The sequence below is a fragment of the Elephantulus edwardii genome, unplaced genomic scaffold (genome assembly GCF_000299155.1).
Source record: "Elephantulus edwardii isolate Elephantulus edwardi_28Jun2011 unplaced genomic scaffold, EleEdw1.0 scaffold00126, whole genome shotgun sequence".
NCBI classification, from domain to species: Eukaryota; Metazoa; Chordata; class Mammalia; order Macroscelidea; family Macroscelididae; genus Elephantulus; species Elephantulus edwardii.
The window spans coordinates 6,434,054-6,460,143 of record NW_006399876.1 but is presented as its reverse complement, the minus strand read 5'-3'; the positions used below and the strand labels follow the sequence as shown (position 1 = coordinate 6,460,143).

General features: G+C 51.3%; 1 protein-coding gene across 1 annotated transcript in view; it reads right to left on the bottom strand.

The window, feature by feature from the left end:
* LOC102843432 (mucin-2-like) overlaps window positions 1–26,090 on the bottom strand; it is a 36,086-nt gene that overhangs the window by 7,264 nt on the left and 2,732 nt on the right. Inside the window, exons 4-11 of the mRNA XM_006893395.1 lie at window positions 25,883–26,079; window positions 25,497–25,620; window positions 22,283–22,411; window positions 20,238–20,358; window positions 13,864–13,940; window positions 11,523–11,600; window positions 10,426–10,496; window positions 366–467 (exon numbers count right to left, since the gene is read on the bottom strand). Of these exons, the coding sequence (XP_006893457.1) occupies window positions 366–467; window positions 10,426–10,496; window positions 11,523–11,600; window positions 13,864–13,940; window positions 20,238–20,358; window positions 22,283–22,411; window positions 25,497–25,620; window positions 25,883–26,079 (899 nt within the window). The remainder of the gene's footprint in view (window positions 1–365; window positions 468–10,425; window positions 10,497–11,522; window positions 11,601–13,863; window positions 13,941–20,237; window positions 20,359–22,282; window positions 22,412–25,496; window positions 25,621–25,882; window positions 26,080–26,090) is intronic.

Sequence of the window (26,090 nt, the reverse complement as noted above, 5' to 3'; positions counted from 1 at the left end):
GCCCACATGGTTCCTCCCAGAAGCCCTTTGAGCTGGTGGCTGGAGCCATCGAGCCGTGGAGAGCCATTTCCCCATCAGCCCCTTCTGCCCATCTGCAGACACGGGAGGTGAGGTCACATCTAGACCAGCCCTCGGCTGTGAGGGACAGGAAGAGATGGGGTCTGGGGAGCCTGGCCCGGATCGTGCCGACCTTCCCGCTGTCACAGAGGTGAGAGGAACGCACGCAGCGGGGATGCCCAGTGCTGTTCCTTCTCTGTTAGGACACGGGGGCAGGATGTCATCCTCCTGGATGCTGATTCCAAAAAAGAGCCGTGTCACTTGGGCCCGTGGGACTCAGACACAAGCCCTCGGGTCAGAGCACTGACTGGCAGGCCTGACGGGACGGGAAGGGGAACTGGTGGGCCTTCTTGGTGGTCGTTTCCATTCTGAGCGGCCGGTGGCGGGGGGTGGGGGGCAGCCCCTCCACACTGTGACAGAGAGTGGGGCTGCTCTCTGGGGTCAGACAGCTGAGGACTGAGATGTCACACCAACAAGAGGGAGGGGTGGTGCTGGGGCCCGAGGCATCTGCTCTCACTCACTTCTAGAGCTCTAGGTGTGAACTGGGAAAGCCTTCCTCGAGGATTCTGACCCACCTGACACTGGCAGGGGCACAGTGCCCTCTGGTGATGACACAAACACCCACCTGGCACCAAGGACCCCCCCAACTTATACCTTAGCCTGTAATATGAGCAGAGTGAAAGCCCCAAACCAGCAGATATACAGGGACTGTCCAGTATCAAAGTCAGAGGCCTAAGGAAACACATCCAAGAATCAACGTGGATGAAACAGGTTTCAGGGAAGAGAAAACCGAGGAAGACGATGTCCTCAGGGAGGAAGAAAGGCTATTTAATTGGTGAAATAGAAACATATGATTTAACAAAAGATATTCTGGGAAATAAAAATACTATCAGAGAACAAAATAGAAAGAAAAACATTGTTGCTGTTATGCACCATGGAGCCAGAAGCCACTCGGAGTTGGCCGGCCCGCAGGTTTAGAGGCAGTAAGTGGCCCGGGAGGAGACCACCCTCTTTCACCTGTAGAGCGGCCGGTGGATTCTAGGCTGCGCCTTTGGTTGGCAGCACGGTTCCTTATCTCCAGGCCTACAGGGCTGCCTTCGGTAAAAAAGGAGCAGTAAACACCGTAGGGAACTAGGCAGAGACCAACACTTATGTAAGAGGAGCTTCAGAAAGACAAACTTTTAAAAATGAAGGGAAGAGAGGAATTAAACACAATCTCTCAGGAGTCTCAGTCTCTCTCTCTCTCGCTCTCTTTCTCTTTCTCTCTCTCTCTCTCCCCTGCCCCTAATAGCCCATGTCCCGTAACAGCACTCCGCACTCCGTTAGGGTTCTGAGACTGTCATAGGAACAGAAGCAGGTCCTTCTCTTTCTCCTGGAGCAGTGGGTAGATTCAAACTCTCAGCACCCTAACATGTGATGTTCTAGCCAAGAGGAATTGGGGGGGGGGGAAACACCCTCATCGTTCTCAACTCACAGCTGACCTCCCGCTGGTTTTCCGAGGCTGTAAATCACATGAGAAGAGATTGGCTATTTTTCTCCCGAGTTGCCGCTGGTAGATTTGAATTGCCAGACAGGTGGGGGCATTTGGGATTAGCAGTGCGGCCTGCTACAGACTACACCAACAGAGTCCCCCCAAGGGACACAGGTGTCCACGTGCCAAGCACAACAGGGGAGACAGAAACCAAGCAGACACAGTGTTACAAAGTTCACACGCCTAGAAACAACCAGAATACCATAAGGCCCGAGAAAGAAGAAACGGGCTTCATACAAAGGATCAGCAAAAAAATGGGCCATAATTTCAATAGCAACAGCAGAAGCTGGAAGAAAATACAAGAAAGCGTCATAATGGTGAAGATGATGTCCAGCCTCAGGTTGTATCCTAACACACCCTGCCTCAGTGTGGGGCTGGACTGACACGTCCAGACGGGAAAGCTGGAGAGGACTGATGTCCGTGCGCTCTTCTTCAGGGAGTTATTGAAGGATGTGCCACCTCAAAGTGAGGTGATAAAGTAAGGCAGGCAGATCCAGGATGAGGGGAACAAACCAGAAAAAGGCAGAGGGGGTTCAGGATGCCGGGAGAGGGCGTGGCTTGCTGAGAAGTGTGCAGCAAAGGGCTCAAACGTGTCAGACATGATGAAGCGGCTCCGGACAGGGCAGGGTCACAGCTTGTTCAGAGGGTTGATCTGAGGCAACTTGATGACACCTAACAATGACAACATGAAGTGAACAGGTGACACCAGGGAGGCTCTCAGCCTCCCTGGCAGGAGAGACATGCGCTTGACCTTGGGGGTTCCTCAGTGAGGCATGTAAGCAGTAGCACAGCGAGGTGAGACCCATGTTGAGCTCGTTACATGAAAAGCCTCAGCACACCAGAAGTCGCCCCTCAGTTACGCCCCCAGGGACTCCAGCCTCACCACCACAAGTCAGACCCTGTAGCAGGGCCGCACCTGCCGGGTGCTGCAGGGTCGGCCCCGAATCACAGGAGCCCGTGGACAACAGAAGGGACCCCTGCCTGCTCAGAGCCACCATCACAGCTCATGGAGACGAAGGCTTTGGGGAAAGGGCAGTAAACACGCCCCACACCAACAACACCGTCATAACTAGTCTAATGTGTGAAACAGAGAGAAACTATCACAAGGCAATGAATGGGAAAGATTGTATGAAATGCAGGATAGCGTGAAGCACACTGTATACAAACTTTTTAAGCAAACCAATACGAAATAAAAATTTAAAAAATCACAAGGCAGCAGGCGAGGCATGTGCAACGGTGATGGGGAGTGAAAGTACTGTGAAATAGTGAAGTCGTTTTTAATCATCAGCACATTTTCAATTTAAAAATCACCAAAAAAGGAAGTCTTTTCAGCTGTTTACATCATGCCTTTAATATCCATCCATTCAATCAATTGAAAACAGTCCCTAACATTCTGTGGCTCATAGAACGGCATTGAAAAGATGCTGAGGTGTCTGAGTTAAGGTTCAGGGACAGCGAGGTAGAACTGGGATGCAGGGCTCTGGACTGGTTTTCGGGAGAAGCGGAAGGGGCAGAGAGACCCTCACTACCAACTCGGTGTCTCAGGCCCTCGGAAGCCTGGAGAGCGAAGAGAGATCCAGGGCTGGGAAGCTGGGCCTGCGGCTTTCTGTCTGACGCAACTACAGTAACTTTCACTCAGGTGTGCGGATTACCTTTATATTCCTTTATTGGAGAAAATACATTGTTTTTCCTTTTATTCCTGGTCTCTATCAGGTCAACACTTGCACTCGTGTGACCCCTAAAGAAATGAGGCTCCAGGTCTTGGCTGCGGGGACTAGAACACACAGCAACCGCAGCTATGACAGTCACGTGGCCTGTTCGCTGGGGGACACACAGTAGTGGACCTGCCAGACATTTGAGGCCAGAAGCAATTCCTGTCCATCTCCACCCTGAGGTCATTCAGCAAGCCAGCCTTTCTTGGGGTCACCTTACTGCCAGGTCCTCAGAGATGACTGCACTTTGTGCCCAGGAACCCCTAAACCTTGCTGTAGGCTCCACAGGTGACAGCTGACTGGCACCTGTCCTCAGCGTGCCCTGCTCTGCCTGCCTCTGTCCACTCCAGACACCACGTGGCCCAGCACCGTTCCACATGTGTCCAGCGGGTCTCCAGTCCTCGGGACCATGATTTGCCCTCCACAGCTCCTCTGCCATCTCCTTATCTGAGGTCTCCCGGCGTCCACGCCCTCGGAGTCCCAGATCCCAGCCTCTGCTGGCCGCGGGGGAAGCTTGCACAGTCCACCCTACACTTCAGCATGGCTCATCTGTACACAGTGTGTGTGTTTTGTGACCCAACTCTCCTGGGCACCAGGCCCTTCCCCACGTCTGACCCCGTAGAGCCCTCCGTGGCTGGAGACGCGGTTAGTGGGGGGCCCAGTGCCACACCCTGAGCCAGAGCTGGGAGCGGGACAGGCAATGACAGCCACAGAGGTGAGATGAGGTGGGGTCTGGGGACAAAGGGAGCTCAAGGGGCCAGGCCTTCATCTCGTGGGGATGGAAGACGACTTCCTGTTGAGCCATTACCTGCCTCAGCTCAAGCCCTCCCGTCTCTGACCATGCTGTGGGGGAGCTGCCATCCCTGGGGAAGGACTTTTTGGAAAAATCAGAGTTTTTATCTGGTTCCATTAAAAAAAAAATGTAAACCAATTAACTAAAGTAATAAAAAAAAATAGGATGTGGGAACGTTCCAGTTAAAATTCAACACTGAGGACACACTCGACTTAGGCTGAGGGCCAGACAACAGGAACCTAAATCCAGATGTGGCCCTGAGTCTGCATGGTGGTGTCATGGCTGTGTCTGTGGGCCGAGGCCAGACAAAAGGTCCAAGCCGGCTTAGGTGTAAGTATGGCGTCACCTGAGACACAGCGTGTGGATGTCAGCTGGAGCGCAGGTCCAGGGCGGACGGTGCTGGGACTCGGGTCTCACAGGGGCATCTGAACAATCTTATGTATTTAATAGCAAAATACTTGGGATTACGTACAATTTCAGACGCTAAGATTTGGTACAGGTTTGGCTTTTTAGACTTTGTGTCCCATGAACCAAGAGTTATTCTATAAAGATTAACAAAGACAGCAGATTCAGATGATCTAAAATAGAGGATCAACCAAGTAGCTGGTGGTTTTGAACAGATAATGAAAATGTCAACACCTGGCGGCTGCAGGTGCTCTTACATGCGGATGTCCAATGCTGACATCACTTCTGATCACTTGCTCTGCATCTGAGAGGGGGACGATGAATAAGGAAGAAAGTTGGGAACCTCTCCAAATCATTGAGGAACAACAATGTCAGTTTCAGGACTAAGGTGCGTCTGATTCAGGCCATGGTCTTTCCAATTACTTGCTATGTGTCCGAGAGCTGGACAATGACTAAGGATGACAGAAGAACTGATGCCTTTGAGCTGTGGCGTTGGAGAAGAGCACTGAGCATCCCACGGACAGCCAAGAGAACGAACAGCTAGGTCTTGGAGGGGGAAGTTGGGGTGCTCTTTGGAAGCAGGGATCATGAGACTTTGCGCCACATGCACTTCGGGCATGTTGCTAGGAGGGGGCTATTCCTCCGAGAAGAATTCCTGGCTGGGAAGGGTGGAGGGTCAGTGAAGGAGAGGAAGACCCTTGACCAGGTGGACTGACATGGTGACTGTTGCAATGGGCTCTGTGTGTCAGGAAGTGTGAGGATGGTGCAGGACAGAACAGGGTTCAGATCATTTGTTCAAAGGGTTGCCATGAGTACTTGATGGCACCTAACAACAACAACAACAATGCAGTTTGAGGACTGAGGTGCGTCTGAGTCAGGCCATGGTCTTTTCTACCACCTGCTATGCATCTGAAATCTAGACAATGAATAGGGACGACGGAAGATGACGTGATGCCTTTGAGCTGTGGTGGTGGTGAAGAGCACAGAACGGCCTCCGCTCGCCGGAGTCTCGTGGCCCCAGTGTGTGGGAGAGGCTGTGTGCTGTTTGCATGGTGACCGAGGTTAGCGACCGTGTCCTTGGTCCTGCAGTCTAAGCCCCCACGTCCTGTACTGGGCTGCGGCAGGCTGGCATCCCCGCTCAGCCCTCCTCCCCTCCACTCTGCATGGACGCCATCCATGCCTGACCTGCCCGCGCTCCTGCTTAGCTCGTCAGCTGTGCCCCGACAGGGACAGGAGGGCACCTGAAATCACCACAGGGGTTGTTCCTGGTCACCCCACCTTCACAAGGAGGTCCCTAGGCCATGTCCCTGAACACTGCGTCCACATGCCTCGTCTGGCCTGAGGTGCACCTTACGGATGAGGCGGCTATGGTCATGCTAGAGTGGGCGGGGCACACCACCTGTGGACACACCCCGCTGCCCGGGAGGAACACTGGCACTTGCCTGCTTCGCTGTCCTCGCCATAGCTCTGCCCACCCTGCCCAGCTGGGACTCAGTGGCTGAGCACCCCCTTCCCTGAGGAACCACGTGACCTGACGGTAACTGAGAAAGGAGCGCAGGTACAGGGAAGGTCCACAGAGGCATTACTGAGGGGCAGGCACCCAGCCAGGGCTCTGCTGAAAGCCCTGGGGACATCAGAGGCATCCGCTTCTTAAAAAAAATGGTGTCTTTTTTTTAGTGTAAGCAAACGAAATGCCGTCAAGACTGAGGAAGACCCGGAAACTTCGGGGCCACGTGAGCCACGGCCACGGCCGCACTGGGAAGCACCGGAAGCACCCTGGAAGCCGAGGTAATGCTGGTGGTTTGCATCACCACAGGACCAACTTTGACAAATGCCATCCAGGTTATTTTGGGAAGGTTGGTATGAGACATAACCACCTGAAGCGGAATCAGAGCTTCTGCCCAACTGTCAACCTTGACTAATTATGGCCTTTGGTCAGTGAGCAGACAAGGGTAAATGCTGCAAAAAACAAGACTGGAGCTGCTCGGATCATTGATGTGGTTCCATCGGGTTACTACAGACTCTTGGGGAAGGGAAAGCTCCCAAAGCAACCAGTCATTGTAAAGGCCAAATTCTTCAGCAGAAGGAGAAGATTAAGGGTGTTGGGGGGGGGGGGGCGCTGTGTCCTGGTGGCTTGAGGCTGTGTTAATTACATGGAGGTTGGTTAATGTTTTCTCCTTGAGATCCGATCTTTTGTGGCGTCTGTACCTACACCGCTCCTCCTGCAGCGAATGGGGAGCAGCACCAGGATCTCTAAGTGTGGGGACCCGTCTCCCTGCTGATGGAGATGCATTAGCACTTCAGAGGTTTGAGTCATGACCTAATAAAACACTTGATTTATATATAAAAAAAAGTGGTGTCTGAGGGAGCTCTGGTGGCCTAGTGGCAAGAAGCTGCACTGCAATCCCAGAGGTGAGCGCTTCAAATCCACCAGATGCTCTGCTGGAGAAGGAGGGACAATCTCCTCCTGTGCCAGTCAGATCTGACTCAAGGGTACACACACAAAAAGAATAAAATAAAATTGAAAAAAAAATGGTATCTGTTCTGGAGGAGGCCACCCAGTAGTCAGGGACTCACAATACAGACACTGAAAAACCAAGACCAGGACATCATCCAATCAGCTGTTAGTTCATATTGACCTAAGTGCTATAAAAATTCAGAGCCAGAACTATGAGATATCATCTCACCCCAGTCAGAATAGCAAAATGTAACAGAACAGCAAACAACAAATGCTGGCGAGGTGGTGGAGAAACTGGAACCCGAACCCTTATTTCACTGTTGGTGGGAGTGTAAAATGGTGCAACCACTGTAGAAGGCAGTAAGGTGCTTTCTCAAAAAGTTGCAAATAGAGATACCATCTGACCCAGCAATTCCACTACTGGGAATAGACCCCAAAGATACCATAACTGTCACCCCAGATGATATATGCACACTCATGTTTATCGTGGCTTTGTTCACAATACCAAGGAGCTGGAAACAACCTAAGTGCCCATCAACAAATGAATGGATAGAGAAGCTGAGGTATATCACACAATGGAATACTATGCTGCATTGAAAAACAAGGAACTCATGCAATATTTTTAAAAATGGGTGACCCTGGAGGACATTATGCTGAGTGAATTATCTCAGTCACAAAAGAACAAATACTGCATGGTGCCACTGTTGAAAAACAGGACTGATATTGGGGTTGGGGGAGACTGAGAAAGATGGGTTTAATAATGTATATTGCATTGAAACAAACAAGGGAAAAATTATTTAAAAGGGATATGTGATTAGTATTTTTGTCATAACGGGTCCAGAGCAAAGCCTGCATAGTGGAGTGGACCTGGGGGGAGGGATTGGAAAACAATGAAAGAATTTTTCTTTTACTTTTCCAAGAGGGGAGTGGACTGGGAGAGGTTTGGGAGGGGAGAAAAGCGCAGCAATGAATGAATGGAAATCCAAAATCTCTAAATTTTCATTGAAATTAATAACAAAAAAATTTTTTTAAATCCAGAGCCAGAAAAGCTTGACAGATGGAAACTGGACAAACAGACATGGCGGAGGCGGGAGATGGCTCCACCTTTAAGGTGAACAGAGCTGGATCAGTTCAGAGGACGTTTGGGCTAATTGAAGCTAAGGCTCCAAGCTCGGGACGAAGGTGGGGCAGGGCAGGGCCGGTGAGGTGAGCAGCTGACTGAGGGAAACGAGACTCAGAAACGTTCAGGGACCCAAAAGCCTCTGACAATGTTGTCAGGAGGGACCAGTTCTTGGAAAAGGACATAATGCTTGGAAATGGGGGGGTCAGCAAAAGACAGGAAGACCCCCAATGAGACAGACTGACACAGCGACTGCAGCACTGGGCTCCAGCGGGTCAGGGATGATGAGGGCAGCGCAGGACAGGACAGGTCTGGATCTGTTCCTGGGACTGCTGTGAGTCATGCTCGCCTCTATGACACCATAACAATTCTCTTAGTGTGAATCAGAACCCTGGAGCGGGGGAGAAGGCTGGACAGGTTGCACTCAGGGCTTCAGAAGAGCATTATTTAGAACTACACACCACCACAGTGAGACAGGGACGCTGGGTAAGGCCAACAGCCCCGAGTGGCTCCTGAATGTTCTGTCATGACCCTCTTAACACCACCACCATCAGCATCAGGGAGCGGTCAGCACACCGGTGCTGCCTGGTGGACTGTCAGATTATTAACGCAACAGGAAGTGGCAGCACGTGAATCTGGACTGAAAGGAGTTTATTAATGATAAGGCAGTCAACGCATCGGCTGGGTCACCGCTGCAGAAGACTGACGGGGTCGAGGCTGCAGCTGCCCTGTCCACGGGGGAGCCGGGTCAGGCCGACACTCTTTTCTGGGCCCTTCAGGCCTCAGCTCACCCTGCTATCCTCATGGGGGTCAAAAGCAGCCCATTGATGGGGATGGTCAGTGAACTCGCTGGGAAGGACACGACTGACCGACAGTCTGCTTGCTGCCCCTGTCCCCAACTGTGAGTGGTCAGCTGGCATGACTCCAGCATCAGAACTCTGTCGGTCAAGATGGAGCCACCAGGCTGACCATGGAGTGACATCAGATCACGTCATTTGCATCAAAAATACCAAGACAAAGCCCGTGTTATTTCTGTCACGCCAGTTAGAACAGATTCTCAGCGACCAGCATCATTACTTCAAAACAAAGGGGGAAGTGACTAGGAGAAAGGCTCGTCCAGAGTGACATGAGGGGGGAGGAGGAGGGAGGGGACAAGGGAGGGGAGGAAGAGACACGTCGTCATGACCACGTCCTTGTCTCTCCCCTCAGAGTGGACGAAGGACATCTTACCACACAGACACTGTGACAGCGACATCTCAGCACACCCACCTGAGTCGGTGCATCAGATCCTAAGGGAGACTCTGTTCGAATGTTCTGGATGCCACAAAGCATGCAGCGGTGCACTGCTGTGGACCAGCTGCTCCGTCTCTGAGAACGTGCCATCAGGGACTGTGTGGTCCCCACAGACGCCCTCAGCAGGGCCTGGAAGTGGTGACAGTCGGGGTCTTTCTGTGCCAGGAATCCTGCCAGTCACGGTGACAGGACACGTGGGTTCACACGGCCCACCCTCACTGACCACCACCAGAGCATGAGGCACCGCAGGCATTCTTAGCCCCCAGAGCTGAGCTGGCAGCAGCTGGAGCAGCGGGCGGAGCACAGCTGAGCTCCAGTCTCCAGAACGCGCCTCCGTGTCCCCCTAGCTGTTGACGCTGCTGACACTACAGCGTACTGACCAGAGCTTGGACGCTGGAGCCACAGCCTAGGCCTGCCACTGGCTTGACCCAGTGTCTTCCAGCCCCTTGAGCATGTCCCACAGCAGCACATGGCAGTAGATGGCATTGGACTATGTGCCCTAAATGTCAGCGGCTCCGTGAACAATGGGCTTGGTTAGTGACCGCTGCTGACACCAGGACAGTGCCAGTCAGCTCGGTTGTCACGTTAGTTACAGTTACTAACACACCTTGGAGTTGGCAAGACTGGGGCCCGCTGGAGGTGGAGTGTCCACTCGTGTGCCCACCCACCCACCGGCCTCAGCAGCTGCTGTGGAGGGCAGCCCACGAGGACACCACAGGGACTGTCCCTGAGCTGAGTGACTGCTGCTCTAGTGACCACAAAGCCAGCAGACAGACAAGCTCAGCTCGGCTCGGGTCTGAGAGGACGCCCAAAGTTCCATACACGGCAGCACAGGCTGTGGCCACCCCAGGCCAAAGGCCAGTGGACGGCGGATGGGCGACAAGTACGTCATCTCTGCAGCCACAACCGAACCAGAGTGTGGGCAGCATGTTCAGATGTGACGAGACAGGGCACCAAGGGGGTTTGCAGGCACAGCTCAGAAAACCACAAATGCACCCCAAAGTCTGTGAGCGGTCACTCTGCAGTACACAACAGGCGACAGCAGTCAACACTCACCCGGTCAGCGTGAGCGGTGGCCCCTGCAGCGGCCCGCTGACTCCCGGGGGGACGGGTCCGTTCTCCAGCTGCTGGGGGCAATGAGGACAGTGTAAGTGAAGCATGGGGGGGCCCAGCCTTGAGACACACACAGTTAGGGGTTTTCAGCCAGAGGGCTCCACCCCCACCCCCTTAGGGTTCAGTGTCATCCAGTTGGTTGGGACTCGCAGTGACCCCTTGGACACACAACACTGCGCCACGCACAGTCTTTGCTGTGTGAACCCATTGGTGCAGTCCATTTTGTCAAGGGTCTTCTTTTTTGCTGACCCCCTAACTTTACTAGACATGATGTGTTTCGTCAGGGACCTGATCTCCTCATGTTATGTCCAAAACCCATTAGATGAAGTCTGGCCACCTCTTTTCTAAGGAACATTCTGGCTGCACCTCATTCAAGACAAAGTTCAACAGGGGTCATGAGGTTGTGAGTTCAGGGCAGATCCAAGCATGGTCACTGAGGAGTGCAGAGGGGTGGCACCCAAGTGCTTCTTGGCCTATTCCCTGTGCACGTGGACCCCTGGTGCACACAGACCCCTGGTGCACATGGATTCCCTGGTGCATGAGAACCCCTGGTACACACAGATCTCTGGTGCACGCGGACCCCTGGTGCACATGGATCTCTGATGCACACGGACCCCTGGTGCACATGGATTCCCTGGTGCATGAGAACCCCTGGTACACACAGATCTCTGGTGCACGCGGACCCCTAGTGCACACGGATCTCTGGTGCACATGGATTCCCTATGCATGCAGAACACTGCACAGTGCAAGTCTGACTCCATAGGCCTTGGGTGGGACCTGAGTCTATGTTTACAACAAGGCGAGGCTGATAAAGACCATGGACCACACTTGGAGTGGTAAGACTTTAAAGAAAGTCTGAAACTGGGGGTTTATCAACAACATAAAGGCCCCTGATGCTCAGCAAAAGCACTGCAGAGTTACTGTCTCTGGTCTAAGCCGAGCAGGAGGAGGTCAGGAGAACCGAGATATGCAGCCCCATCAGAAGACAGGAGGTTGTGTTGAGGGGAGGAGTGGGGAGGGGAGGGGAGAAGAAAGCACACCTCACAGGGCTCAGCCTCAGGGGGTGGAGGGGTAAGGCCTAGGACGACCAGCCCAACGAGGGGCTTCTGGCCTGGAGGCTGAAGAAAGGGGACAAGGCCTGCGTGCAGGAGACCGCGGAGCTGGTGCTCACACGGCAAGAGGGCAGACTCCGTCAGAGCTCACAGGTCCAGGCTCAGAGGGTCCACCTCCAGCACGGCTTGACACTCTCCTCCGCTAATACATCATTTGAGAAACATTTACATCTGGAATCCACTCCACACTTAACCCTCATGGGGGGTCCATGGCTCAAAATTCCTATATTCTAGTGACCCCCAGTGTGGTCCTTCCAGCCAATACCTCACCCCAGCCGGGCCTCAGGCTTGTAACACTGCTCCACAGTAATGTCCTCGCTCAGACGTCAAAGAAATCAAATTATGTCAAAGATCTCAAATTACGTCCAAAGGACCTCCGAGTCTCCCGCACAGAATGTCACGAGCCCATCTCAGCTGATGGCTCTGCTGGGCTCCTGCATTTCAGATGGGAACTCTAGAAAATCAAGTCTTCAAAGCTAACCTCCTCTGTCTCACAACCCGCTTCAACTCCGGAAGGCCATCCTCCAGACATGAGAGACGGCCTGCCCTCGAGCCACCTTGTCCCTCCTGAGATTCCCAAGGTCATAGGTCACCTACCTCCACTCTGTCCCTCCTCCCAGAAGACCCCAGTGGCAACCCTTCCTTTGAAGGAAGGCACAGGGAAGCCAACATCCCAGGGTCCCTTTTCCAAAGAGAGCAGAAACTGTGACCTCACTCCCTTCATCGCCCTGTCCCCCGGCCAGTACTTTACCCTGTGCACCCCAGACCAGCCGGCCCGGCCAGTACTTTACCCTGTGCACCCCAGACCAGCCGGCCTCCTTGCTGATCCCACAGACGACATGACCCTTCCCAGGCCCTGTCTGGTCCTCTATGCCTAGAACATTCTTCCAGGAGATATCCACACAGCACAGTACTTCTCCCCTTTCATGTCCTTTGTCAAATGTCACAAAAGTCATCTTCTTAAAGACCACCTGTGATGACCCATGTAACCATGCAGACACCCCCAAGGACGCCCAGTCTCTTCTCCAAACAGTCACACCTCGTTTCATTGCCCCTCACTTTACTGCACGTTGAAGACACTGCGGGGTTTTGACCAGTTGAAGATCTGTGGCAGCCCCGCAGCACTCGAGTCCCTTTGGTGCCATCGTCCACTGGCGTGTGCTCTCTGCACTTCTCTGCGCCACAGACGACACTGTGGTGTAACCAGGACTTTGAGCTGCTCTGGGAAGCCATACAGTTCCAGTGGCTCACACCCCGCTCTCTGTCTCGGTCTAGAGCCAGCCTGCCTGTGGTTCACGTGCTGGGATGTGCTGTGGTCTGTCCCCTTCACTGGAGGAGGGCAGAGCTGGGTGTGTGGCTTTGCTTTGGATTCACTGTGCTCATGCATATGATGTAGGTGCCCACATGGGCACTGGCTCTGGCAAAGTCCCCAGAGGAAAGTGGGCTTTGCTCTGGTCCTCTGTTCTCAGAAAGGATAAAAGGCCTGACCTCCATCCCTGTGACCTCAGATCCCCCAGGTGGATACAGACAGACAAACCAGAGCACAGGACAGCGGCGGGCAGAGCAAGGAGCAGGCCTGGCTGTGTCTACACTGTTCTTCCCTGAGGGTTGGGATGCGGTCCTGAGGCGTCCCAGGAGAAGGAGCACCTCATTCCAGGAGAAGGAGCACCTCATCCCAGGAGAAGGAGCACCCTCCTCCCAGAAGGAGGAGCACCCTCCTCCCAGGAGAAGGAGCACCTCCTCCCAGGAGAAGGAGCACCTCATCCCAGGAGAAGGAGCACCTCATCCCAGGAGAAGGAGCATCTCATTCCAGGAGAAGGAGCACCTCCTCCCAGGAGAAGGAGCACCTCATTCCAGGAGGAGTACCCTCGTCCCAGGAGAAGGAGCACCTCATCCCAGGAGGAGTACCTTCGTGCCAGGAGCAGCAGCACCCTCGTCCCAGGAGAAGGAGCACCCTCACTTTGTAATCACAGCCAGTGAACGTGCACGGTGGTGTCATCACAGAGGGGAACTCTTAGCGTTTCTGTAATCAAGGAAGGTAAGGGGCATGGTGCGTCTAATGGGGCCACAGCAGGAGGTGCAAGGACAGGGCAGGGAGTCTCTCGTGAACACCCTCCTTCCCTCCCACCGGGACGAAGATGCTGAGGACTCCACAAAGGTGTCAAGTGGAGGATAAGTGACATCGCTGGGCAATCCACCTGCCACCATCGAAGCTTCCAGCGGCATGAGTATCCCGATGCGTTTTTTCCTTATTAAAACAATGACTCACTTGTTGGGTAATGAGGTTTAGTTTTGCTGGCACCGGCAAAAATCTTCCTACTAATGCAGTCATTGGTTTAGGGACATCTGCAAGGAAGACGGGGACAGTTAGTGGACAGCCTGCGTCATCCCTGCCCCACGTCCCCCACGTGCACGAGGAAGCAGCACTGAGGCACAGTGAGCTGAGGAGTCAGCACGCACCGGCCAAAGCGTCCTGATCACGTTCACCACTTTCTGTCGGTAAACTCTTTTGATCCTCTCCTCCCACCCCTTTTTGGTCATAAAACTACTTGATTCAAGTTTTCCAGTACGTGAAAAAAGGCCCAGATTCCCGAGCACACAGAGGTCTACACTTGCAGGGAACCACAGCACCCCCTGTTGGACACCATGTGAACGATTTCCTTTTATGAACCCTAAACCCCTGAAGGGAAAGGCAATACATAGGAAGTAAATGATCAGACCCCATGTCAGACGGTCAATTCCGTGCATTGTAACTGATGTTAGGAAGAAAACTCCGTATGATTTAAAAACCAATGTTGTTGTTATATGCTGTCGAGTCACCTACGACTCATAGTGACCCTAAGTACAACAGCCCTAAACCCTGCTCTGTCCTGTGCCAATCTCACTGTATCTGACATTCCCATCCTGATTATAGCAGTCACTGAATCAATCCACCTCATAGAGGGTCTTCCTCTCCTGCGCTGTCTCTTCACCCTCCCAAGCACGACATCCCTCTTTAAGGACTAGTCCTTCTTTCAACAAGCCCAAAGTATGTCAGACGAAGCTTCAGAATCCTTGCCTCCAAGGAGCAGCCTGGTTTCACCCTCTCTTGGGTGAACGTGTTTGTTCTCTTAGCAGGCGATGTTATATTCAATACACTTCTCATTCTATTATCCATAGTCATTCTCCAGCTTTCTGATGTATACCAAGTGATTGCAAATACTATGGCCTGTATCAGGCACACATTAGTCTCCAGACTGACATCATTGCTCTTCAGTCCTCTGGAGAGATCTCTGACAGCAGTTTCCCAATGCAATTCATCTTTTAATTTCCTGGCTATTGGTGCCAAGAGTGTTGACTATGGAGCCAAACAAACTAAAGCTGTTTACAATCTCAATCTTTTCACCATCTATCATGATTCTGCCAATCAGCCAGTGGTGAGAATCTTTGTTTTCTTGATGTTGAGCTTCAATCCATATAGGAGGCTGCAGTCCTTGACCTTCTGCCGCAACACTTTAGGTCCTCTTCAGTTTCAGCAAGCAGGCTGTCATATGCATTATGCAGATTGTTGATAAGTCTGCCTCCAATCTTGATGCCACATTTCTCCTCATAAAGCCCAGCCTAGAGCCCAGCCTCCTGGATAATCTGTTCTGCATATAGATTGAAGGTAAGGGGCACGGTGCATCTAATGAGTCCACAACAGGAGGTGCAGGGAAAGGGCAGGGGGTCTCTGTGAACACCCTTCCTCCCTCCCACCAAGCATACACCCTTCCCAATTTTAAGCCATGCAGTGTCTCCTTGCTCTGTTCTGATGACTGCCTCCTGGTCCAAGGATAGGCTTCGCATAAGCACGATCAAGTATATGGGATTCCCATTCAGAGTTAGCCACAGTTTGTTATGATCCACACAGTTAAAAACCTCTGCATAATCAATGAAACACACATAAGACATTCCTCTGGTACTCCCTGCTTTCAGCCAAGATCTATCTGACATTAGCTACAGTATCTCCAGTACCACGACCCCTTCTAAACCCAGCCTGGACTTCTGGCAGTTCTCTGCTGATGTGCTGCTGTTCCAGTTGTTTTTGGGTTCTCTTTGGCAGAATCTTGCTTGCATGTGATATTATTAATGATATTGTTTGATAAATTCCATACTCTGTCAGATCACCTTTCTTTGGAATGGGAACAAATATAGATCCATTCCAATTAGCTGGCCAAGTGGTTGTCCTCCAGATTTCTTGGCACTACTTGGTGAGTACATCTGGGGCAGCATCTGTTTGTTGAAATATTTCAATTGGTATACCGTCAATTCCTGGGGTCTTGTTTTTTGCCAGTTCTTTCAGAGCAGCTTGAACTTCTTCCTTCATCACCCAGGCTCTTGCTCATACGTTGTTTTATGAAATTCTTCTGTGTCAGCAAATTCCTTTGGTACAATGACTCTGTATACTCTTTCCATCTTCTTTTAATAATTCCTGAATCATTTCATATTCTGCCCAAAGCATCCTTAAGTATTGCAACTCAAGGCTTAAATTTATTCTTCAGTTCCCTGAGCTTAAGAAATACTGAGTGAGTTTCACCCCTTTGGTTTTCTGACTCTAGTTCTTTGTACATTTCATTATACTACTTTACTTTGTTTTCCCATGCTGCCCTTTGAAATCTTCTGTTCAGCTCCTTAATATCTTGATTTCTTTCCTTTGCTTTGGCTTCTCAGTGCTCTAGTGCAATGTTCAGAATCTCCTCTGACATGTATTTGGTCTTTGTAATGACCTTTTGCGTTCTTCCTGGATGATATTTTTTTTTAAACATAACTCAGTTTTATTTCTGGATGATATTCTTGATATCCTCCCACAGCTCATTTTGTCTTCGCTCATTAGTGTAAACTTTGAGTCACAATTGTTGTGTACCGTCAAGCTGGAACCAGCCCACAGCTGACTCCCTAGCGGGTTTTCAGAGGCAGACCCTCTATGAGGTGGATTGATTCAGTGACTGTAGCAATCGGGATGGGTGTGTCAGAGACAGTGCGATTGGCACAGGACAGAGCAGAGTTTAGGGCTGTTGTACATAGGGTCGCTATGAGTCGCAAGCCTGACCGCACATAGCAACAACAACAACACAAGAAGTAAATGCACCAGAGGAGATTGCCCATCTTTCTTTTTTCTTCTTCTTCTTAATTTTAAGAAAAATTTACAGAGATTTTGGATTTCCATTCATTCATTGTTGCACTTTTCTCCCTGCCTACACCTCACCTCCAGTACGTTCTTCTCTTTGAAAAGTAAAAAAACAATTTTTTCATTATTATACAATCCCTCCCCCTAAGTCCACTCCACTACGCAGCCTTTGCTCTGGATATTACAATAATGTTGTTGTTTGGTGCCATCGAGTCATAGACGACTCATAGCGACCCTATGAACGAATGGCCTGAGCAGTGTTTGTACATAGAGTTTCCAGAGGCAAAGCCATTTCGGAAGTGGATGCCGCTCCTGCTTCCAGGTATTACAATAATACCTAATCACATATCCCTTTTACACTGTTCTCTCCCTCATCTGTTTCAATGCAGTATACATTATTTATCCCATCTTACTCGGTCTCCCCCCAACCCCGATGTCAGTCCTGTTTCTTCATGGAACAGCTCATAGATCTGAATCGCAGGCCTGTAGCTGGCAGCACGACTCCTTACCATTAAGCCACCAGAGCTCTGCAAATCACAATTTACATTGTTTTTAAAATGTAGACACCAAATAACAACTGCTCATGTCAGTTTCTGGGGATGTAAATCACACAGGAGGAGGTGGTCTATCTTCCTCCCAGGGAGTAGCTGATGACCTTGAACCTCTAGAGAGGCATGGCCTTTGGGTAGCAACTCCCTACGGCCCATGCGGCCTGAGCTCTCCAAGAGTGGACATCTCACTCTCTCCTTGCCATGGACTCAGAACTAACTCATAGCTGACCCTCCAGCAGCTTTTCAGAAGCTATAAATTACACAGGCCAATGTCCATCTCTCTCCTGTACAGCTGCTGGTGGGTTTGAACCGCCAGAGAAGCGTCCCTTTGGGTCAGCAGCACAGCTCCCCACAGACTGGGCCACGAGCGCTCCTTATAGAGTAGACACAGCAGCCTTAAAAGAAACAAAGACAGCTTTTTAGCACATTAACTGCGAGAATGAAGACCATTCTCAGCAACCAGAGTGTCGACATTCCAGAGAATGTCGACATTCCTCTGAAGGGCCGCACAGTTATCGTGAAAGGCCCTCGGGGAACCTTGCGGAGGGACTTCGATCACATCAATGTAGAGCTCAGTCTCCTCGGAAAGAAAAAGAAGAGGCTTCGTGTTGACAAATGGTGGGGAAACAGGAAGGAACTGGCTACTGTTGGCAACATCTGTAGCCACGTACAGAACATGATCAAGGGTGTTACACTGGGCTTTTGTTACAAGATGAAGTCTGTGTATGCTCATTTCCCCATCAACGTTGTGATTCAAGAGAGTGGCTCTCTGGTTGAAATTCGAAACTTCTTGGGTGAAAAATACATTCGGAGAGTTCGAATGAGACCAGGTGTTGCTTGTTCGGTATCTCAAGCCCAGAAAGATGAGTTAATTCTTGAAGGAAATGACGTTGAACTTGTATCAAATTCAGCTGCTTTGATTCAGCAAGCTACAACAGTTAAAAACAAGGATATCCGAAAATTTTTGGATGGTATCTATGTCTCCGAAAAAGGAACTGTCCAGCAGGCTGATGAGTAGGCTAGGAGTTTTCCAGCTACAGAAATGAGGCCAATCAAATCATATGCATCTGATTTCAAAATGGATCTGACTCTTGTAATAAAATTCTATTAATTTGAAAAAAAAAAAAAAGAAAAATAAAGACAGACCCAAACTGAGTTCATCATCATGGAGCTAATTCTGACAGTTACTGCGGGGTCAGGACAAAAGCAGTCATTCTTCAAGTTGTTGGCACCAAACCACCGTGGTTGCACAGAATATGCCATGTAAATAGCACACGCACACACAAAGTGCCCAGAGCGCACTGCAGTCTAACACACAAGGGAGCTGGAGGTCTTAAAAAAAAAAGCATGGCACTTGTGTGCTAGTTATTTAAAAGTACAGTAGTTAACAACAGCCACTGCTAGCCACTCCTTGTCCAAGAGTGCTAGGTAGGGAGCCCAAGTGGAAGGGGGGTGACTCCATGAGCCTCAGGGGGCACCTGTGTTGGTGTCAGGTGGGTGCACAGGTACCACAATGAAAGGGGACTCTGAGGGCTTCATGGCGTTACAACAAAGAAGCTGATGTGCAGAACACTATGGAAACGTGGGCTGCTGTTGTGGGCCAGAGGATGGGGGTGGGGAGAACCCCTCTCTGCCTGTGTCGAGGACACCCTGTCACCCTCAGCACCTTCCTACAGGAATGGCAAGTGGACAGTGCATCCCCATCCAAGTGCAGCAAAAGACTGAGGGAGCTCTCAGGTGGACAAGCCCCTCTGGACAGGGCAGGGCGAGGCTTGGCACACCTTCCTCCTTGCCCTGGACTCAAATGGGTAGGAGGTGGGAACTGCCTCTCGGCGTATGGGATTCTAAATTACTGGCAAGGCCAGAGACTTATAGATGATGCACTACTCTGCATAACCTGATGTCCACTGCGATGTGGGTGCACGTGGCCTGGGCACTGGTGTCCACTTTTCAGGACTGACTGACTTTGGTAGGGGTGGTCCGTCCGCTCACCATTCCATTCACTCCATCTTTAGTTATTCACATGGCCCTTTGGGACAACCATGGCCTTATGGGCCGTTGGTGGTTTCTGAGGCAATGGCTATTAGCTCAGCGTGTGTTAGCTCCTTCAGAACTCACGGTGATTAGGCCAGTGTGGCAGTTCTCACGGATGGCGTCACAGAAACGTTTATATAAGCACATGCACGTGTTCCCAACACCTGGACATCAGCCCCATTCGACAAAGGCTGGCCTTTCAATGAGCCCCACCCTCTGAGGACTGGCATGGACCGGTCAGGTCAAAACCTCTGCTGGTCATTCATGTGCAAGAGGACCACCTGAGTGTCCGAGCCAGTCAACATCATCAACAGAGACACATGTTTTGCTCTTAGTGTGTTTCTAGGGGACAGAAGGCTAGTCCGTGACCTGCTTCAGAACCAGCTGCTCATTGCACCCTTCCTGTCTAACGAAGGCCAGACCCAGTCGCCTCCAACGCCTATGTGACACGCCACTGTGGGAAGCCAAATATCAAATTTAATAATAATAGTAAGTCAAAAGCTATATCAGGATATGAGGGAGGCTTACTACAAGCTAGAATTCACCCTGTGACACTAAGACATTCTCTAAGAGTCAACACTGTCCTTAGTTTGTATTTACTGAATCCCTCCCTCCTGAGACAAGCATAAGGTAAACAATAGAGAGGAACTTGGCCTTATCTGCAAAAGACTTCCCCAGGAGCCCTTGGTTTTGTTTCCTACTCCCTTGTGATTTTCCATATAGTTTACCTTCCTTATGATTCTCAATAAATACACAGAGAGGCGTGGCTTGAGGTCTTCAGTCATGGGAACTGCTGGCCCCCTGTCTTTTACGCTCTCATTCTTGGTTGTCTCATTATTAATAATTATAAAAATGCTTTACCCTCCTTCTGCAACACACCACACCTTTTGTGTCTTATCTGTTGCTCTGTACCTGACTGTAGAGAGTTGTTCTGGTCCTGATACTGAGGAAGGAGATGAAGGGCTTTCAACTCTCTGGTTCCAGAATGGTCTATGCACAGCATCTGAGTGCCTCCTTTCAACTGACAGATGACCTAAAATGAAAAACCACCATCAGGTTTCACTTTCAAAGGAAACGCCAGTAACACGCACCATTACCAGCGTGAGTCTGCATGCAGCACCTCATCCCCAGCTTCCTTCGAATGGACGATGGGAAGGACAGATCTGCTTTCTGTGTCCTACTTGCTACAGGGGCCATGGGCTGAGGGACCCTGAGGAAACCTCCAAGGAGACTTGCCCAGGACACAACAGAAGCGCTGGTACTTCCCCTCTCCAGTGTGTGGAGTCAAGGTCAAGGGTGCATTGGAGGCTTCCCTGTGTGTTGCTGGCCTCTGTAGTCTGTACTGAGTACAGTGCCAATCTTGGGGGGATCGGCTCTAGCTCAGGGAGCCTGTCTCCCGATTCCACATCTGCGGTCAGACATGGACTTTTAGAACCATCTTTCATTTCAGTCCCACTGACTTCTCCTGCCACCCCCCCATTAGTAATCAATACATCAGTTTGTTTTAATGCCCATTTTACTTCATACAAGCACAGCTTAGGGTTCATTTAAGAGCAGAAATTCTCAGAAGCCGTGTCCATCTCCCCAGGCCTGAGCAGCAGGCCCAGATGGAATTCTAACCTGCCTGGCCAGCAGAGCACGGCCTTGCCTGTGGCCAAGAGGTGGGACCTCCAGCTCTGGCCAGAAGGGTGGTTCCGGCCCACACCCAGCTCTAAGTCTGATGGTGGAAACAGACACAGAGAGGCTGTGGGCCTTGTCTTTAAGATGCTTACAGTCTAGAAAGGATTACTCCAAGAAGCATAAAGTTCCTCCCATCACCAGGTGGGTAATGGTAATACAGAGATAAGGGGGAGAGGTCCACCCTGGGCCGGGGCTGCAGATCACCTGAATGTCAGCTAGGCCACCATCCAGGTGTAGCTGGGGCTGTTCTTGTGTTTGGAGGGTGGAAATCTCTCTCTCTCACACACACACTCACACACACACACACATGCATGCACGCACATTCTCCAGACCCCTACCAATCCCACTGCCCTGGTGGCACTAACCAGGACCCCTGCCTGCCCCCTCTTCCTGCTGGCCCATCCAGGAGGTGGAGGAACAGCGTGTGTCTAACCGAGCCAAAGCCTGCAGTGAGCTCCCCCAGGTACGTCAAGAGTTCAGTGACCCGTGAACCAGGCCACCTGCCCAGAATGAGGTGCTTCTGTGGAAGAGTGGTGGCCTATGCTGGGACAGGACCCGGGCTCCCTCCTTTGTCTGCACCCCAGCCAAACTATGAAGACTGAAGCAAAGTATGTGTCATCTCTCTTCTCTCATCTGTTAAATAACATTAAGGCCGGTCTCAGCCGCTGTGATGATGAGGTGAAATGCTGTGCAAAAACTAGGACACGAACCACCACCAGCGCGCCAGCTTCCACGTTCCGGAATCACTAAGACTCAGGGGGTGGGGAGAAGGCAGACCTAGAAGGCCTGAGTCAGGGAGCCCCAGCTCCAACTCCCACTGATACCCCTGACTGACCACACCATCGCAGGGGCTGCCTGGATCCCCCACTGGCGTCACTTTAATTAAAGAACCTTTGCTGGATTTGTGAGATTGGGAAGAAACGAGAACCTCAGGGTCGAAGGAAGACTAGGAAGGTTCTTACTCAGTGTCCCTCTCTTTAAGGTTGTTGCGTACCATCGAGTCAGAGCCGACCCTCCACGAGGTTTTCAGGGGCAGGAACTGCGCTGGAGGGGGCTGCTCATCCTGCTTGCAAGCTGCAGCTGGTGGATTTGAACCCGGTGCCTTTGGGTGTGCAGTGTACCTTCTTGCCACTAGGCCACGAGAGCTCCGAGGAGACCAGAACCACCTGACTCCACAAGGGAGCAGGTGGAGAACGAGGCCAGAGCTAACCTGACGGCACGTGCTGGGGCCCAGCCCTCACCACCCGCTTGGCTGCCCCTCGACTTCGGGTAGTTACCATGGGGTTGGTGTCCTTGTGGGGACAGTCAGCCGGGTCGTCGTCCTCCTCCTCGGTGTGAGCACTGGGAAGGCGTCCTCCTTCTGCATTGCTACCGGACACCATGCCAGCCGCTTCCTTTCTCTCCACCTTAAGCAAGCAAGCGCTAGTTCAGAAAATCCCCGCTGCCGCGTGCAGCTGTGTCATCGGCTATTGACTTGGTTCTGATTCACGGGGACCCATGCAGTGTCGGGGGCCAGCTGGGCTCGAGGCTTTCCAGTGGCAGACCACCAGGATTTTCTCCTGAGGTGCCTCCGGGTGAACTCAAACTTTGTACCTTTGGGTTAGAAGCTGAGCATACTAACCATCCCCACCAACGAGAGACTCCAGCTACATAAGATTCCTGCTGCCCTCAAAGGGATTCTGACTCAAAACGACCCTGTAAGACTGAGCAGAACTGCCTGTTAGGATTTCCAGGGTTGTGCTCAGTACGGGAGCCGAATGATTGAATGAATGACTTATTAATCATAAAGCCCTTTTTTTAAAAAAAAACACACACACACAAAAGACCGCTTTACACAAGGGCCTCACCTGATGGACCACATAGGAATCAGATTGACTACATCTGTGGAAGGAACCAGTGGAGAAGCTCGATATCAGTGGTTAAAACCAAGCCACGTGCTGACTGTGGAGCAGAGCAACAACTGCTCATGTGCAACTCCAAATGAGGGTGGAAAAACGAAAACAAGTGCCTGAGAACCAGACCCGAGCTAAAGTCAGTCCCACCTGAGCTTCAGAATCGTCGTGAGGCTACACTGAAGCACTCAACACAAGCGATGGAGGAGCAGATGAGCAGGAAGAGAACAAAAGGTCATTACAAAGACAGAGGAGAAAGAAAAAGCCAAATTGGAAGCCAGAAGACTCTTAAAATTGCATGAAAGCACCAAGATGCCAAAATGAAGAGATGCTGACGTAAAAGAGCTGAACAGAGGATTTCAAAGGGCACTGCAACAGGACAAACTATTAGAATGGAATGTGCAGGGAGCTGCAATTGGAGAGTTAAAAAAGAACTTGCTCGGCAGAGCTCAGGCTAAAAGAACAACAAATTCAAACCTTGAGTTGCAATAGAGAAGCTATGGGCAAAATCTTGAATGATTCAACAAACAACAAAAGAAGATGGAGGGGATGCACAGAGTCATTGCGCCAAAAAGAATTGGTTGACATTGAAATATTTCAGAAAGTATCCTATGATCAAGAGTCACTGGTAATGAAAGAAGTTCAAGCCAAATTGAAGGTACTAGAGAAAAAATAAGGCCCCAGGAATCTATGGGAAACCAACTGACATGTTTCAACTAACAGATGAAGCCTGGGAGGTGCTCACCAGTCTTGCAGGAAATCTGGAGGACAGCTACCTGGCCAACTGTCGAGAAAAGATCCATATTTGTGCCCATTCCCAAGAAAGACAATCAGAATGTGGAAAGTATGAAACAGTATCATTAAAATCATATGTAAGCAAAATATTGCTGAAGATCTTTCAAAAGCTGTTGAGAACTGTACGTAGAGAATTAGCAGACGTTCAAGCTGGGTTTTAAAAAGGTGTGGGACCGAGAATATCATTGCTGATGTCAGATGGAACCTGGCTGAAAGCAGCGAGTATCAGAAGAATGCCTATTTGTGTTTTACCATGTTTCACAAAGCACTTGACTGTGTGGGTCATAACTAGTGATGGCTAACACTGAGAATCCCAGAACACTTAATTGTGCTCATGCAAAACCTATGTACTTAGACCAAGAGGCTGTTGTGCAAATCGAGCAAGGGAACACTACATGGCTTAAAATTAACAAAGGCGTGTGTCACGGTTGTATCCTTTCTCCATACCTTGTCAAGCTGTAGGAAGAGAAACTGGCCTCTATGTAGAAGAATCTGGCATCAGTAGTGGAGGAAGACTCATCAACAACCCATGTTATGTAGATGTCACAACCTTGCTTGCTAAAAGCAAGAACTTGAAGTGCTTGCTGCAGATTATCTAAGACTACAGCCTTCAATATGGATTGTATCTCAACATCAAGAAGATATCATTGGACCAATAGGCAACAAGAGAGATGAAAAAAAGATTGGAACTGTGAGAAACTTCATCTTGCTTGGATCTACAATCAACAGCAGTCAGGTCAGGAACTTGCACTGGGAAAATCTGCAGTTAGGGATCTCGCCAAATTATTGAGGAATGACGATATCGAAGACTAATGTTCACCTGATTTAGGTCATGGTCTTTTCAATCGCTTGCTATGCTTCTGAGAGCTGGACAGTAAGTAAGAATGGCAGAGGAAGAATTGATGTCTTTGAGCTCCGGTGAAGGAGAACTAAACATCCTATGGCCTGCCAAAGAACAGCTATGACTTGGAGAAGGTACAGCCAGAGTCTCCTCCTTGGAGCCAAGGGTGATGAAGCTTCGTCTTACATGCTTTGGGCATGTTGCCAGGAGAGGCTATTCCTTGGAGACTGACATGCTTGGAAAGGCAGAAGGTCGGCAAAAAAGAGGAAGCCCCTCCACCAGATGAATTGACGGTGACTGCAGCAATGGGCCCAGGGGGAGAGATATGATGAGGACGACACCAGCCAGGACAGGGAGCCCGGTGGCCTAGGCTGCAGGGAGTTGAGTGTTAGTCTAAAGGAGGCACCTCTGGCTGTGCAGCCAAGGCCTGGCCTGGATTTCTCCAGCTGCTCCTTGGAGAACAGGCAATCTCCTCCCAGGTGATTTACTGCCTCTGAAAACCCACTGGAGGGTCAGCTAGGAGCCGGTTCTCACACACCAGCAGCAAGTTTTGTGTTAACAAACCCTGTTTCCACTCCTTTTCTGAGCTGTTCGTCAACTGGTCCTGAGCCTCTAATACGGCTGGTGACTGTTAAGGAGAATGAACGGTCCACATGGGTGACACAGCTTGGTCACAAAGCGAGGTGCTGCCGGCCCTGGGCTCTTGGAGGGGCTCGTGTGTCTTGGGGGTGGTCGTGGAGGAGGCAGGGCTCATATGGCCCAGGGGTGGACATAGTGGTGTGCATGTAGGTGTCCCTGGGGTTGTTGGTGGGGGTAGCCATGGGATATCCATGGGGGGTGCCCGCGGGGGTGTCTGTGGAGGTGTCCGTGGGGATGACCGTGGCGTGTCCATGGAGGTGTCCGTGGGGGTGACCATGTCCATGTCAGTGACCATGTGGTGTCCGTGGGTGTCCATGGGGTGACCGTGGCATGGCCATAGAGGTGTCTGTGGGGGTGTCCGTGAGGGTATCCGTGGGTGTCGGTGGGGTTGTCAGTGGGGGTGTCCGTGGGTGTCCATGGGGTGACCGTGGCGTGGCCATAGAGGTGTCTGTGGGGGTGTCCGTGTCCGTGGGTGTCAGTGGGGTTGTCAGGGTGTCCGTGTCCATGGTGGTGTCCGTGGGTATCTATGGGGTGACTGTGGCGTGTCCATGGAGGTGTCCGTGGGGGTGACCCTGGCGTGTCCATGGAGTTGTCCGTGGGGGTGACCCTGACGTGTCCATGGAGGTGTCCGTGGTGTGACCCTGGCATGTCCATGGAGGTGCCCATGGGGGTGACCATGTCCGTGTCCATGGAGGTGTCCGTGGTGTGACCCTGGCGTGTCCATGGAGGTGCCCGTGGGGGTGACCATGTCCGTGTCCATGGAGGTGTCCGTGGTGTGACTCTGGTGTGTCCATGGAGGTGTCCGTGGGTGTCCGTGGTGTGACCCTGGCATGTCCATGGAGGTGCCCATGGAGGTGCCCGTGGGGGTGACCATGTCCGTGTCCATGGAGGTGTCCGTGGTGTGACCCTGGCGTGTCC